General features: G+C 63.9%; 3 protein-coding genes across 3 annotated transcripts in view; 1 reads left to right on the forward strand and 2 right to left on the reverse strand.

The window, feature by feature from the left end:
- The window catches only part of LAMTOR4 (late endosomal/lysosomal adaptor, MAPK and MTOR activator 4), a 440,193-nt gene that overhangs the window by 8,816 nt on the left and 418,691 nt on the right, over window positions 1-12,686 (reverse strand). The gene's annotated exons all lie outside the window — the stretch shown is intronic.
- On the reverse strand, window positions 786-1,873 carry MBLAC1 (metallo-beta-lactamase domain containing 1). Its single transcript, XM_060255629.1, has one exon. It carries the CDS (start codon window positions 1,871-1,873, stop codon window positions 1,166-1,168), a length of 708 nt encoding a protein of 235 aa, XP_060111612.1. The 3' UTR covers window positions 786-1,165.
- Window positions 2,159-11,703, forward strand: TAF6 (TATA-box binding protein associated factor 6). The gene is made up of 14 exons (XM_060256042.1): window positions 2,159-2,317; window positions 3,788-3,874; window positions 4,334-4,487; window positions 5,265-5,321; window positions 5,447-5,566; window positions 5,980-6,122; window positions 6,483-6,560; window positions 7,069-7,170; window positions 7,259-7,441; window positions 8,322-8,396; window positions 8,494-8,619; window positions 10,099-10,272; window positions 10,874-11,080; window positions 11,170-11,703. The coding sequence occupies exons 1-14, from the start codon at window positions 2,159-2,161 to the stop codon at window positions 11,536-11,538; spliced, it is 2,034 nt and encodes a 677-aa protein (XP_060112025.1). The 3' UTR covers window positions 11,539-11,703.

Genomic DNA, 12,686 nt, shown 5'->3' on the forward strand with positions numbered 1-12,686 from the left:
AGCCCTCCCTCTGTCAGAAGCCAGCTTGAACATCCAGCAGGCGGGGGAAGGAATTCTCCCTGGGCACCCAGAGGCCACGGAGCAGTCTCTCCAGAGCCAGCTGCACACAACCGCACCAGTTTGGTGTGGTGGTTAAGTGTGCGGACTCTGATCTGGGAGAACCTGGTTTGATTCCCCACTTCTCCACTTGCAGCTGCTGGAATGTTGGGTCAGCCATAGCTCTGGCAGGAGTTGTCCTTGAAAGGGCAGCCCCTGTGAGAGCCCTCTCAGCCCCATCCACTTCACAGGGTGTCTGTTGTGGGGGAAGAAGAAATAGATTGTAAGTTGCTCTCAGTCTCTGATTCAGAGAGAAGGGCAGGGTATAAATCTGCAGTCATCGTCTTCTTCTGCCATGCTGTGTGACAGATGAGCTTACGAAGAATGCTGTTGGTGGGGTTTGCCTGGATTTCAGTAGAGCTTTAGTCAGGGTTCCCCATGACATTCTGATGGGTAAACTGGAGGATTGTGGGCTGGACTCTAGGATAGTGGATAGGGAACTGGTCGGAGAAACACACTCAAGGAGCAGTTGCCAGTGGCATTTCGTCTGAATGAAGGGAGGTGTCCAGTAGGGGGCCAGAGTGCTTAGTTCTGGGGCAGGTTCTTTTCAATATTTTTAGCAGTGATCTGGATGAGGGTGTGAAGGGGCTACTCATTAAATCTGCAGATGACACCACACTGGGGGGAGCAGCAAATACAGCAGGAGGTGTAGATTTCAACGAGACCTGAGCATGCTGGGAAAGTGGGTAGAAGTGAACAAGATGCAATTTAATAAGCGCCAAGTTCTACATAAACAACACACATACTGGATGGGGATACGCTTCTGGGCAGCACTGCGTGTGAACAAGATCTTAAATTAAATGTGAGCAGCCAGTGTGATGCAGCAACAAAAAAGGCAAGCGCCATCCTGGGGTGCATCAACATATGATTCTATTTTCAGGGTGTAACTGAAAACAATGATGTTCTTGCCTCATAAAGCCGGGGTCCCACTTGGGGTGATGCAAAGTCACTGGCCTTTCTGTGACTGGCTCCATTCTGTGGCTGTGGTCGCTCCCTTGTGCCCTGCTCTCCGAAAGGCTGGCAATCCCCTAGAGAGTCACGAATCCCAGCCCTCTGCCACAAAGCCACGCTATGGTCCATGGCTCTTTGCCCCGAGGCTGCCAGCATCGCCCTGCTCCTCCCCGTGCCCCTCTCTGAAGACCTGGAATGGCGCCCCGTGGCCAGGCACGATCACGTCAGCTATGCGCAAAGCATATGCCCGGCTGGCCTCCTGCCGCAAGGGGTCTTGGCTCAGCGGCTGCCACTCCCCCTCGTCCCCCTGGCGCTCAAAGAGGTCTCCGGCCACCAAGACGTGGCCCAGGCTGGTGCCCCGCACCATCAGGCTGACGTCGTGCCCCGAGTGGCCAGGGGTGGGCAACACCTCCAGGTGCCCGGCATGCAGGACGTAGGGCAGGCCTTGGCGCAGTCCGGTGGGGAGGTAGCGTCCGTCGGGCCGGCTGAGGTCGGTGCCCACGATCAGGTCGGCGTGCGGGAAGAGGTTGAGGTTGCCCACGTGGTCCGAGTGCCCGTGGGTGCACACCACGTGGCGCACGTCCCCGGGAGAGACCCCCTGCTCCGCCAGGCGGGCCAGCAGGCGCTCCCGGCCCCAGGGCCCCCCGGTGTCCACCAGGGTGAGGTGCGGCCCCCCCCGGACCAGGGAGATGGTGCAGTCGGCCCAGGTGCCGCCGTCGGGAAGCCCCCTGGCGTAGCCCTCCTGCAGGACCCGCACCGAGTAGGGGGAGCCGGGGATGAGCGGCCCAGCCAGGGGGGCCGTCCGGGCACGGGGCGGCGGCTCCATCGTCATCCGGAGGCGGTGGCGGCTGCGACTCCCAAGGCCTTCAAGAAAGACGGGAGGAGAAGAGTGGGGCGGTGGGGCAGAGGCACAGAGGGGGCGGCTGGAGAGAGCAGAGCGGGGCGGCGGGACTTGCCTCCCCTTCCTCACGCAGGGCCTGGCGAGGGGGTCCGAGTGGCCCCGGGGAGGGCGGAAGGGGCGGGAGTCTCCGTGGCCGCTCTAGGCGCCGCCCTCCTCGCTGCTGGCGGCTTCCGGGGCTGCGCGCAGGCGCAGAGCGGCTCTCGGGGGGCGATGGCGGAGGAGAAGAAGGCGGCGAAGCTGAGCCAGACGCAGCTGCCCGCGGAGTCCATGAAGGCGGCCGCAGAGTCGGTGGGCCTGGGCCACGTGCCCGAGGAGACCTGCCAGATGCTGGCCGACGAAGTCACCTACCGCCTCAAGGAGGTCGCCCAGGTGAGCCCGAAAGGGGGGGAGGGGTCAGAGGCCCCGCCCCCACCCCTGGTGGCCCCGCCCCGCCCTCTCCCCTGGTGGGCTCCGAGGGCCCCCTGACCCCCCCTGCTGGCCAACAAAGTCCGCCTCAAGGAGGTCGCCCAGGTGAGCCCGAAAGGGGGCGGGGAGGGGGTCAGAGGCCCCGCCCCTCGCCCCGCCCCCACCCCTGGTGGCCCCGCCCCGCCCTCTCCCCTGGTGGGCTCCGAGGGGCCCTCTCACCCCCCCCTGCTGGCCGACGAAGTCACCTACCGCCTCAAGGAGGTCGCCCAGGTGAGCCCGAAAGGGGGCGGGGAGGGGTCAGAGGCCCCGCCCCCACCCCTGGTGGCCCCGCCCCGCCCTCTCCCCTGGTGGGCTCCAAGGGGCCCTCTCACCCCCCCTGCTGGCCGACGAAGTCACCTACCGCCTCAAGGAGGTCGCCCAGGTGAGCCCGAAAGGGGGGGAGGGGGTCAGAGGCCCCGCCCCCTCCCCTCCCCTGGTGGGCTCCGAGGGTCCCCTGACCCCCTCCTGCTGGCCAACAAACTCCGCCTCAAGGAGGTCGCCCAGGTGAGCCCGAAAGGGGGGGAGGGGGTCAGAGCCCCGCCCCCTCCCCTCCCCTGGTGGGCTCCGAGGGCCCCCTGACCCCCTCCTGCTGGCCAACAAACTCCGCCTCAAGGAGGTCGCCCAGGTGAGCCCGAAAGGGGGCGGGGAGGGGGTCAGAGGCCCCGCCCCCACCCCTGGTGGCCCCGCCCCGCCCTCTCCCCTGGTGGGCTCCGAGGGCCCCCTGACCCCCCCTGCTGGCCAACAAAGTCCGCCTCAAGGAGGTCGCCCAGGTGAGCCCGAAAGGGGGCGGGGAGGGGGTCAGAGCCCCGCCCCCCACCCCTGGTGGCCCCGCCCCGCCCTCTCCCCTGGTGGGCTCCGAGGGGCCCTCTCACCCCCCCTGCTGGCCGACGAAGTCACCTACCGCCTCAAGGAGGTCGCCCAGGTGAGCCCGAAAGGGGGGGAGGGGGTCAGAGGCCCCGCCCCCTCCCCTCCCCTGGTGGGCTCCGAGGGTCCCCTGACCCCCTCCTGCTGGCCAACAAACTCCGCCTCAAGGAGGTCGCCCAGGTGAGCCCGAAAGGGGGCGGGGAGGGGGTCAGAGGCCCCGCCCCTCGCCTCGCCCCCTCCCCTCCCCTGGTGGGCTCCAAGGGCCCCCTGACCCCCTCCTGCTGGCCGAGGAGGCGCCTACCGCCTCAAGGTCGCCCAGGTGAGGCCAAAAAGGCAGGGGAGGGAGGGGGTCAGTGGCCTCTCCCCGCCCCCTACCCTACCCTACCCTCCCCTGGTGGGCTGCCTCCTCCTCCATTCCCTCCCCTGGTGGGCTCCGAGGGGCCTTCTTATTCTCTCCTGGCCAAGGAAGTTGCCCAGGTGAGCCCCAAAAGCTGGGCTCTGAGTGGCGCTCTGACCCCCCCCTCCCCGCAGGACGCCTTGAAGTTCATGCGGATGGGGAAGCGGCGGCAGCTGACCACAGGGGACATGGACTTCGCCCTGAAGCTGAAGAACGTTGAGGTGACTGGGGGTGGGGGGGAGCCCGGGGGGGGGCCAAGGAGGAGGAGGCAGGGGGCACCCTGCAAACTCTGAACTGGGGGGGGGAGAACTTGGAGGATTCAGTGGGCCTGCCCTGGAGCCCCCCCCCCCCCCGCAGGGCCAGCAGCATGGTTTCGCCTTGGAGGGCAGGTCGCCTGCAGAAGTCCACCTCTGGCTACCTCTGGCTCTCTCTTGCCTTGCCTTGCCCTGGGGGTCACCCCGCAGGGTCACCAGGAGTCCTTTGCGCCTTGGGGGCCCTTTGCACGGCCTCTCCGATTGGGCACTGGAGGGAGCCCCAGCACATGTGGTTTGGGCTGCCCTCAGCAGTGTGGGGATTTAATGATGGCTTTGTGGTGCAGGCAGCCTCTGTGGGGCTGAGGGGGTGGTGGGCTGGCTTCACCCTTTCCCACTCTCTTAAGTTGCATGCTGTTTCTGCTGCAGCCGCTGTACGGGTTCCATGCCCAGGAGTTCATCCCCTTCCGTTACGCCAGCGGTGGGGGGCGCGAACTCTACTTCTACGAAGAGAAAGAGGTGGACTTGAGTGACATCATCAACACTCCCCTCCCCCGTGTTCCTCTGGATGTCTGCCTCAAGGGTAAGATGCCAAGCAAACGCCGGGGGAGGGGCTGAGCCACGTTTCTCTATCCCACTTCCTGCCAAACGTTCCCCCAACAAGGGAGGAGTAGCAGCAGCAGCTCCACCACCGCCACGCAGCAAGGGCCAGAGCTGCTGAAAATGTCATCCACTGCAGCCAGCTGGGGTCTGGGGTGTTTCTGCAGACTCTTTGGCTCCCTCCGTCTCTGGAGACAAGGAGGTCTGGGAGGAGGAGGAGGAGCAGAGGCGCCATCCCACTCATTCACCATCCCTTCCTTCCTTCCCCAGGCTGGGCAGGCGATTGGAGCTGTCCTGAGGTTACTGCCCTCCTGTTGTCTGCGCAGCTTCCCTGCTCTTGAGATTTCTGGGGAGCTCTTACGGGAAGATTTCTGGGAAGCTTTCCCTCATGGGGAGGAGGGGGCACTGCTCCTGGGGATAAGGGATTCCTAAATATCACCTGTGCCTGAGTCTTTCCCCACCCACCCAATTTTTCCTGAGACCTTCAGAGATTGCTTTATGAGTGAAAGACCGTTTGGGTCAAAAGGCGGCATATAAATGTTTTAAATAACAAAGAAAACCAGGTAGGGATTTGTGTGCTAAATGGAGTTATACAAACAGGACAGGTATAATTGCAGCCCCTTCAAAGGTTTAAAAAGCAGAAGTGGCTTTTATTTTTGGAAGCACATTTTTGAGTTTCCGTGTTCAGCGTGGACGATCTAAGTCCGGGTTCTCGAGCTCGGGAGGCTGGGAACACTTCCTGTGCTTTGTCTTCTAACAGCACACTGGCTGAGCATCGAAGGAGTCCAGCCAGCCATCCCAGAAAACCCACCCCCAGGTGAGTGGAGATCCTGCCACCGATTGTGGGAACTTTGCTTCCAGGGGGGAAGATTGTCTCCTGCAACGGAAGACCCCCCACCCACCCCCCATGTTGGCCTCACTCTGTCTCTCCTTCCCTCTCAGCTCCCAAGGAGCAGCAGAAGGCCGAGGCCACGGAGCCTCTGAAAGCTACCAAGCCGGGGCAGGAGGAAGACGGGGCGCTCAAGGGCAAAGGACAAAGTGCCACGCCCCCCGAGGGCAAAGGTCAGTCCCACTGCGTTCAGGGAGGGCTTAATGGAAACGCTGATGGCCAAAGTCTCCCTCTGAAGAGCCATGATTCTGGAGCTGCAGCTGGAGACTCCAGAGACGCAGTGAGACTTTGGGCAGGAGGGTGCCGAGAGCCAGCTGCACTGAGCCCCTCTGCTGCCTGTGAGGGCCCCCTGGCAGCCTTGGACACTCCCTCGGCCCCTTGGGTTCCTGGGACACTGCAGCGTCCAACTGATGGAGACAGGCCATCCGGAGTAGTCCCTGGTTGTGCTTCCTGCCAGCAGCCGCGTGTGCTGAAGGGAAGGTTTGTGCCCCTCGAAGCACAGGCTCCCGGGGCCTGGCGGTGCTGGCCATCTGTCTGTGGGGAGCAGGAGGGGGCTTGGCCTTAGCTGCCTGCTCCCTCCCTGCAGGCAAAGAGAAGAAGGGGCCCCTCTTGGAGGGCACCCCCCTGAAGCTGAAGCCCCGGAGCATCCACGAGCTGTCGGTGGAGCAGCAGCTGTACTACAAGGAGATCACGGAGGCCTGCGTGGGCTCCTGCGAGGCAAAACGGGCGGTGAGCAGCAGCAGCCCCCACCCCGATCCAGCTCTTCCCAGAGCACTCCGTGTGGGGATGCCACACCCAAGGCTTCCGTCTGTCTGCCCATTCGCCCTCCGGCTGTGGAGGTCCCTGCAGCCGCTCGGGGGGGGGGGGGGAGGGGGCGTGTCCCTGCAGATGCCCGGTCTGTTGGGGGAGGGCTGCTGCAGCTGCTCTTGCTGGCTGAGCGGTGCTTCCTGGAAGGAAGAGGGCAGTGGTCAAGTTTTGCCCTGGAGAACTGCAGCCCCTCTGGTGTGTTGTGTGGTGCTTGCAGTGGGCGGCTGATGCTTCTCTTGGTGCCCCGCGGCTGCCTGTTCACTGTGCCCTCCCCCACCCCAGGAAGCCCTGCAGAGCATCGCCACGGACCCAGGACTCTATCAGATGCTGCCGCGGTTCAGCACCTTCATTTCCGAAGGGGTGAGAAGGGGGGGTGGGGGGCATTGCTCCATCCAGCACTGTCACTCTGGGTCTTTGACCCTGCCTGGCTTTGGCTTAGTTTGGCCAAAGAGCCAGCTGGGGGAGAGGTGCCCTTCCCCCCCACCCCCGCCATGCTGGCCTGTTTGCGAGCAGCTCTCTCTGCTGTTGAATTTGCCCCTGTGCCACTCTCTCCAGGTGACGGTCATGAAACAGGGCTGGGGAGGGGAAGGAATGGAAGCTTCTACGCACAGGGCCTGCCTGCCTGGGCGGCTGTGCCACCTTCACAGTGCAGGGAGGGGGGGCTCACAACCAGCGATGCTTGCAGAGCACAGGCCTCCTTTTGTGGAAGGAGCTGCTCAGTGGGTTGGGGGGGTCCGAAGAGACCCTCTGGGGTTCCCTGCGGGAGGCGGCCTGGGGTTGCCAAGAAGCCCCTGGCCCTAGCAGTAGGGGGTGGGCGGGGGGTGGCTTTCGTTGGCTGCAGGGCTCCAGTTCCTCCTCTCCCGCTCAGGTGCGCGTGAATGTGGTGCAGAACAACCTGGCCCTTCTCATCTACCTCATGCGGATGGTAAAGGCCCTCATGGACAACCCCACGCTCTACTTGGAGAAATACGTGAGCAGCTCCTTGGCCAGGTTTTTTGGGGGGGGAGCAGCAGGGGTTGAGGCAGCTCCAGCCCTGATTCTCCTCCTTCCCTCCGCAGCTCCACGAGCTGATCCCGGCAGTGATGACGTGTGTCGTGAGCCGGCAGCTGTGTCTCCGGCCGGATGTCGACAACCACTGGGCCTTGCGGGACTTCGCTGCTCGCCTCATCGCCCAGATCTGCAAGAACTTCAGCACCACCACCAACAACATCCAGTCGCGAATCACCAAAACCTTCACCAAGGTGAGGAGGGGCCCCCCTCCCGCCCCTTTTGGCAAAACAGCCCCCCCTGACGCGGCTGAGCACCAGTGGCCGTCTCTGACCAGCACCCGCTGCCCGCCCTGCTCCCCCAACCCCTGAGCAGGCTCTTGCTCCCTCTGGCCTTTGGGGGGACTGCCCACCGAGAGGACCACGGCTTCCCTGCTTTCCGCCATTCAGAGGGCTGCCGTGGTCTCCTCTGGCCCAGCGTTTGGCTGCCGTGGAGGCAGCTTCTGGCAGTGATGGGCCGCCAACAGGTGCAGCCCCTTGCCAGCTGACTTCTCCCCTTCTTCCTGGAGCTGTTTTTGAAATGACTGCGTGGTACAGAGAAGTGCTAGCAGCATTAGCAGTTATAAAACACACGGGCAAGAAAACGATGTCCACACGATGCTCTGCACAGCCACCAGCTGATCAAGGGCTCCAAAGGGGAAGTTCAGAACTCCAGATGGGCGGGGTCCACATTAGTCTGTCTGTCGCAGGAGAAAAGAACCCGAGTCCAGCTGCGCTGTCGAGGCAAACGGAACTGGTGGCAGGCGTGAGCTTTTGTGGGTCTGCTCACTTCCTGTGGGAGTGGCTCCCGAAAGCTCCGACCTGCCACATGTCGTTAGTCTTGAAGCTGCTGCTGATGGGCGTGGCCTCTTTCCTGCTGCAAAGGCAGGCTCTGAGGGATTCCCATGAGCTTGGAGCCTCTGCCCAGGCCTGCTGTGGCCACCTTTGGCAGAGGCCAGGTGAGAGCGCTGGTCCTCAGGATGGAATCAGCACTGCTTAAAAGGCAGAGCGAATCCTCTGGTCAGTTCAGTCTCTCAAGAAACAGGCCTTTCCCCACATGCTCATCCTTCCTTCCTGGCCCTACTTTTCACACCAGAGCTGGGTGGATGAGAAGACGCCGTGGACCACGCGGTATGGCTCCATCGCTGGGCTGGCTGAACTTGGACACGATGTGAGTAGCCACGGGTGGCCCAGTGCATGCTGGGAAGGAAGGCCTGTCCGGGACAGCCAGAAGCCCAACCTTCCCTGGGGCACGTTTTGTCCACTAGGTGATCAAGACCTTGATCCTGCCGCGGCTCCAGGTGGAGGGGGACCGGGTCCGGGCAGTCCTCGAGGGGCCAGTCGTCAGCAATATCGACAAGATTGGAGCGGACCACGTCCAGAGCCTCCTGCTGGTAGGGGGGGGGAGGGCTGGATAACTTCCCTGGTTGGCTTTCCAAGCCTTGGCAGAGAAGCATCAGAAGAGCCCTGCTGGGTCAGACCAGGGAGGGCCCATCTAGTCCAGCCACCTGTCTCACACAACAGCCAGCCAGTTCCTCTGGAGGGCCAACAACAGGGCAGAGAGGCCGAGGCCTTCCCCTGAGAAGAGCATCAGAAGAGCCCTGCTGGGTCAGACCAGGGAGGGCCCATCTAGTCCAGCCACTTGTCTCACACAACAGCCAGCCAGTTCCTCTGGAGGGCCAACAACAGGGCAGAGAGGCCGAGGCCTTCCCCTGTGAAGAACCTCAGAAGAGCCCTGCTGGGTCAGACCAGGGAGGGTCCATCTAGTCCAGCCTCCGGTCTCACACAGGGGCCAGCCAGTTCCTCTGGAGGGCCAACAACAGGGCAGAGAGGCTGAGGCCTTCATAAGAACCTCAGAAGAGCCCTGCTGGGTCAGACCAATGAGGGTCCATCTAAACCAGCCTCCTGTCTCACACAGGGGCCACCCAGTTCCTCTGCAGGGCCAACAACAGGGCAGAGAGGCTGAGGCCTTCCCCTGAGAAGAACATCAGAAGAGCCCTGCTGGGTCAGACCAGGGAGGGTCCATCTAGTCCAGCCTCCTGTCTCACACAGGGGCCAACCAGTTCCTCTGGAGGGCCAACAACAGGGCAAAGAGGCTGAGGCCTTCCCCTGAGAAGAACATCAGAAGAGCCCTGCTGGATCAGACCAGAGAGGGTCCATCCAGTCCAGCCTCCTGTCTCACACAGGGGCCAACCAGTTCCTCTGCAGGGCCAACAACAGGGCAGAGAGGCTGAGGCCTTCCCCTGAGAAGAACATCAGAAGAGCCCTGCTGGGTCAGACCAGGGAGGGTCCATCTAGTCCAGCCTCCTGTCTCACACAGGGGCCAACCAGTTCCTCTGGAGGGCCAACAACAGGGCAAAGAGGCTGAGGCCTTCCCCTGAGAAGAACCTCAGAAAAGCCCTGCTGGATCAGACCAAGGAGGGTCCATCTAGTCTAGCCACCTGTCTCACACGGGCAGATTTAGTCCCCATCCCTAACCAAGAGTTTGCCTTTTTCGCCACTGCAGCATACCTAGGACTGACACTTTCCTGAGCTCCCCGTTGTCCTCCCAGGATCTTTCTTCCTCTCTGTCTCAGCAAGTACAGCCTCCACCAGCCTGTGCTTGATGCTGGGATTTTCATCACCTAACACTTGGTCACCTGAGGCCGACCCCTCCCCCAGTTTGTGGAGGTCCTCTTGGAGCTCTTCAGCGTCAGCCTTCTAGGAGAAAATGGGAGAATGGCCCCCCTCCCCAGCAGGACTGGAGCCTTCCGGTGCCCCACAGTTGCCCTCCTCCTTGCACTGCAGGAGTGAGTGGGGAGCAGAGAAGGGGCGGGGGCCGCCTTCCCGGCCAGGGCTCACTTCCTTTCCTTCCCTTCCCTTCCCTTCCGCAGAAGCACTGCGCTCCTGTTGTGGCCAAGCTGCGCCCCGCGCCCGACAACCCTGAAGCTTACCGAGCAGAGTACGGCCCGCTGGGCAGCCTCCTGTGCACCCACGTGGTCAAGGCGCGTGCCCAGGCCGCCTTGCAAGCCCAGCAGGTGAACCGGACCACCCTGACCATCACCCAGGTGAGGAGGGAGGGAGGAGGCCCCTCTCTGGTCGGAAAAGAGTAACCCTGCCGCCCCCCGTCCTCTCTCGCTCCAGCCTCGCCCCACCCTGACCCTCTCCCAGGTGAGAAGGGAGGGAGGAGGCCCCGCTCTGGTCGGAAAAGAGTAACCCTGCCCCCCCCCCCGTCCTCTCTCGCTCCAGCCTCGTCCCACCCTGACCCTCTCCCAGGTGAGAAGGGAGGGAGGAGGCCCCGCTCTGGTCGGAAAAGAGTAACCCTGCCCCCCCCCCGTCCTCTCTCGCTCCAGCCTCGCCCCACCCTGACCCTCTCCCAGGTGAGAAGGGAGGGAGGAGGCCCCGCTCTGGTCGGAAAAGAGTAACCCTGCCCCCCCCCCCCGTCCTCTCTCGCTCCAGCCTCGCCCCACCCTGACGCTCTCCCAGGTGAGAAGGGAGGGAGGAGGCCCCTCTCTGGTCGGAAAAGAGTAACCCTGCCCCCCCCCCGTCCTCTCTCGCTCCAGCCTCGCCCCACCCTGACCCTCTCCCAGGTGAGAAGGGAGGGAGGAGGCCCCTCTCTGGTCGGAAAAGAGTAACCCTGCCCCCCCCCCCGGTCCTCTCTCGCTCCAGCCTCGCCCCACCCTGACGCTCTCCCAGGCCCCGCAAGGGGGGGGCGCTGCCTCCCGCCCGCCCAGCATCCTCAAGGTGCCCAGCTCCATCACGCTGCCCATGCAGACCCTGGTGTCCGCCCGGCCAGCCACCCCCACCCAGCCTTCGCCCCCGCCCACCAAGTTCATCGTCATGTCCTCGGCCTCCGGCACCTCCACGTCTCAGCAGGTGAGTGGCTGGGGGTGGGGGGGGAGAAGGGGTGGGGGAACCCCCCCCCCCAGCCCGGCTGCTCTCTGACTTCTTCCCATCCCCCCCAGGTGATTACACTGAGTGGGGCTCCCGCCGGCACCTCCACCTCCCCGGTCACCACCACCGTCCCCAGCACGCAGCCCTTGATGAAGCTGGTCTCGGGGGGCCCGGTGGCTCCCAGCCCCCCCGTCTCCGCCAGCGTCCAGAAGTACATTGTGGTCTCCCTGCCAGCGGCAGCCGAGGGCAAAGGGGGCAGCGGCCAGCTCTCGCCCTCTTCGTCCACCCCGCCCAGCCTGCCCCTCCCCGCGGGTGTCAAGCAGGAACGCAGCGACAGCCCCCCACCCGGTGCCCCCACCGCCACGGCCTTCCTGGCCAAGGCCAACGGGGGGGCAGCCCCCAGCATGCTGCCCGAGGAGCCCCCACAACCCTCTCTCTGAGGCCTGGGGAGGGCCAGGCTGAGGGCACTTTGGAGCCCCACGTCAGCATCTCTCTCACGCAGCAAGGGGCAGCTGGCTGTCACGGGGGGGGGGGGTCAAAGGCATGTGTCTGTGTGCAGGGAGGGGGGCTTGTACAGTCCCTATGTAAATACAGTCCCTTTGGTACGTCTGCCTCCAGTGGTTGTTGCTGCGCCAGGGGTGGGATCCCTTTCCTGACTGCACTTCGCTTTGGCTGCCCGCCTTCCCACAACCTCCCCACACAGCAGCCCCGTGGTGCAGTGTGTTAAAGCTGCAGTACTGCAGTCCTAAGCTCTGCTCACGACCAGCATTTGATCCCTGGCGGAAGCTGCGTTTTCAGGTAGCCAGCTCCAGGTTGACTCAGCCTTCCATCCTTCCAGGTCGGCAAAAGGAGTCCCCAGCTTGCTGGGGGGGGGGGGAGTGTAGAGGACTGGGGAAGGCAATGGCAAACCGCCCCGTAAAAAGTCTGCCGTGGAAACGTTGTGAAAGCAATGTCACCCCAAAGTCAGAGATGACTTGTGCTTGCTCCTTCGGTAAAGGGAGCTGAGGTTGCTCTGTTGTTGTGGGGGTGGGGGAGGTGCAGAGGAGGCTGAAGCAGAGCAGGGGGTGGTGGGCACGTGGGATGGCCCTCCCCCCCGGAATTCTGCAGGCAGAGTAACAACAGCTGCTGGAGTTTTACTTTTTCTTCTTCTGCAGAGAAGTACACTTTAGAGCAATTGCCCCTTTCCTCCCCCACCTCCAGGAGCTCTCCCCTGGCAAGCTGGAGGGCGGTGGGCAGAGAAGGCGTGTCCACTTTCCTGGCAGGCAGGCGGGTGGGCTTTCCAGGGGGGCTGCGGAGAGCGCCTTCCTCGGCGGCGGCTGTTGCTTGGTCCGAGGGGGCGGCTACGGGAGCCAGGCGGGGCGCTGGGGAGCGGCGCGGCTGGGGAGGCGCCGCCGGGCGTCGTAGATGACCTGGCCCAGGGGCCCTCGGGTCGTGGCACCTCCGCGCGCCTCCCGCAGCAGGGCCGAGACGAGAATGCGGGCCGGAGGGGGCGAGGCGGGCCGGGGGAGGGCGGCCAGCCAGGCGCTGGAGTGCTCCGAACTGCGGGGCGGCGGCGGCGGGGTGGGGCGGCGGGCGGCGCAGCAGCTGG

The sequence above is a fragment of the Heteronotia binoei genome, chromosome 15, assembly GCF_032191835.1.
Source record: "Heteronotia binoei isolate CCM8104 ecotype False Entrance Well chromosome 15, APGP_CSIRO_Hbin_v1, whole genome shotgun sequence".
In the NCBI taxonomy this organism is placed as follows: Eukaryota; Metazoa; Chordata; class Lepidosauria; order Squamata; family Gekkonidae; genus Heteronotia; species Heteronotia binoei.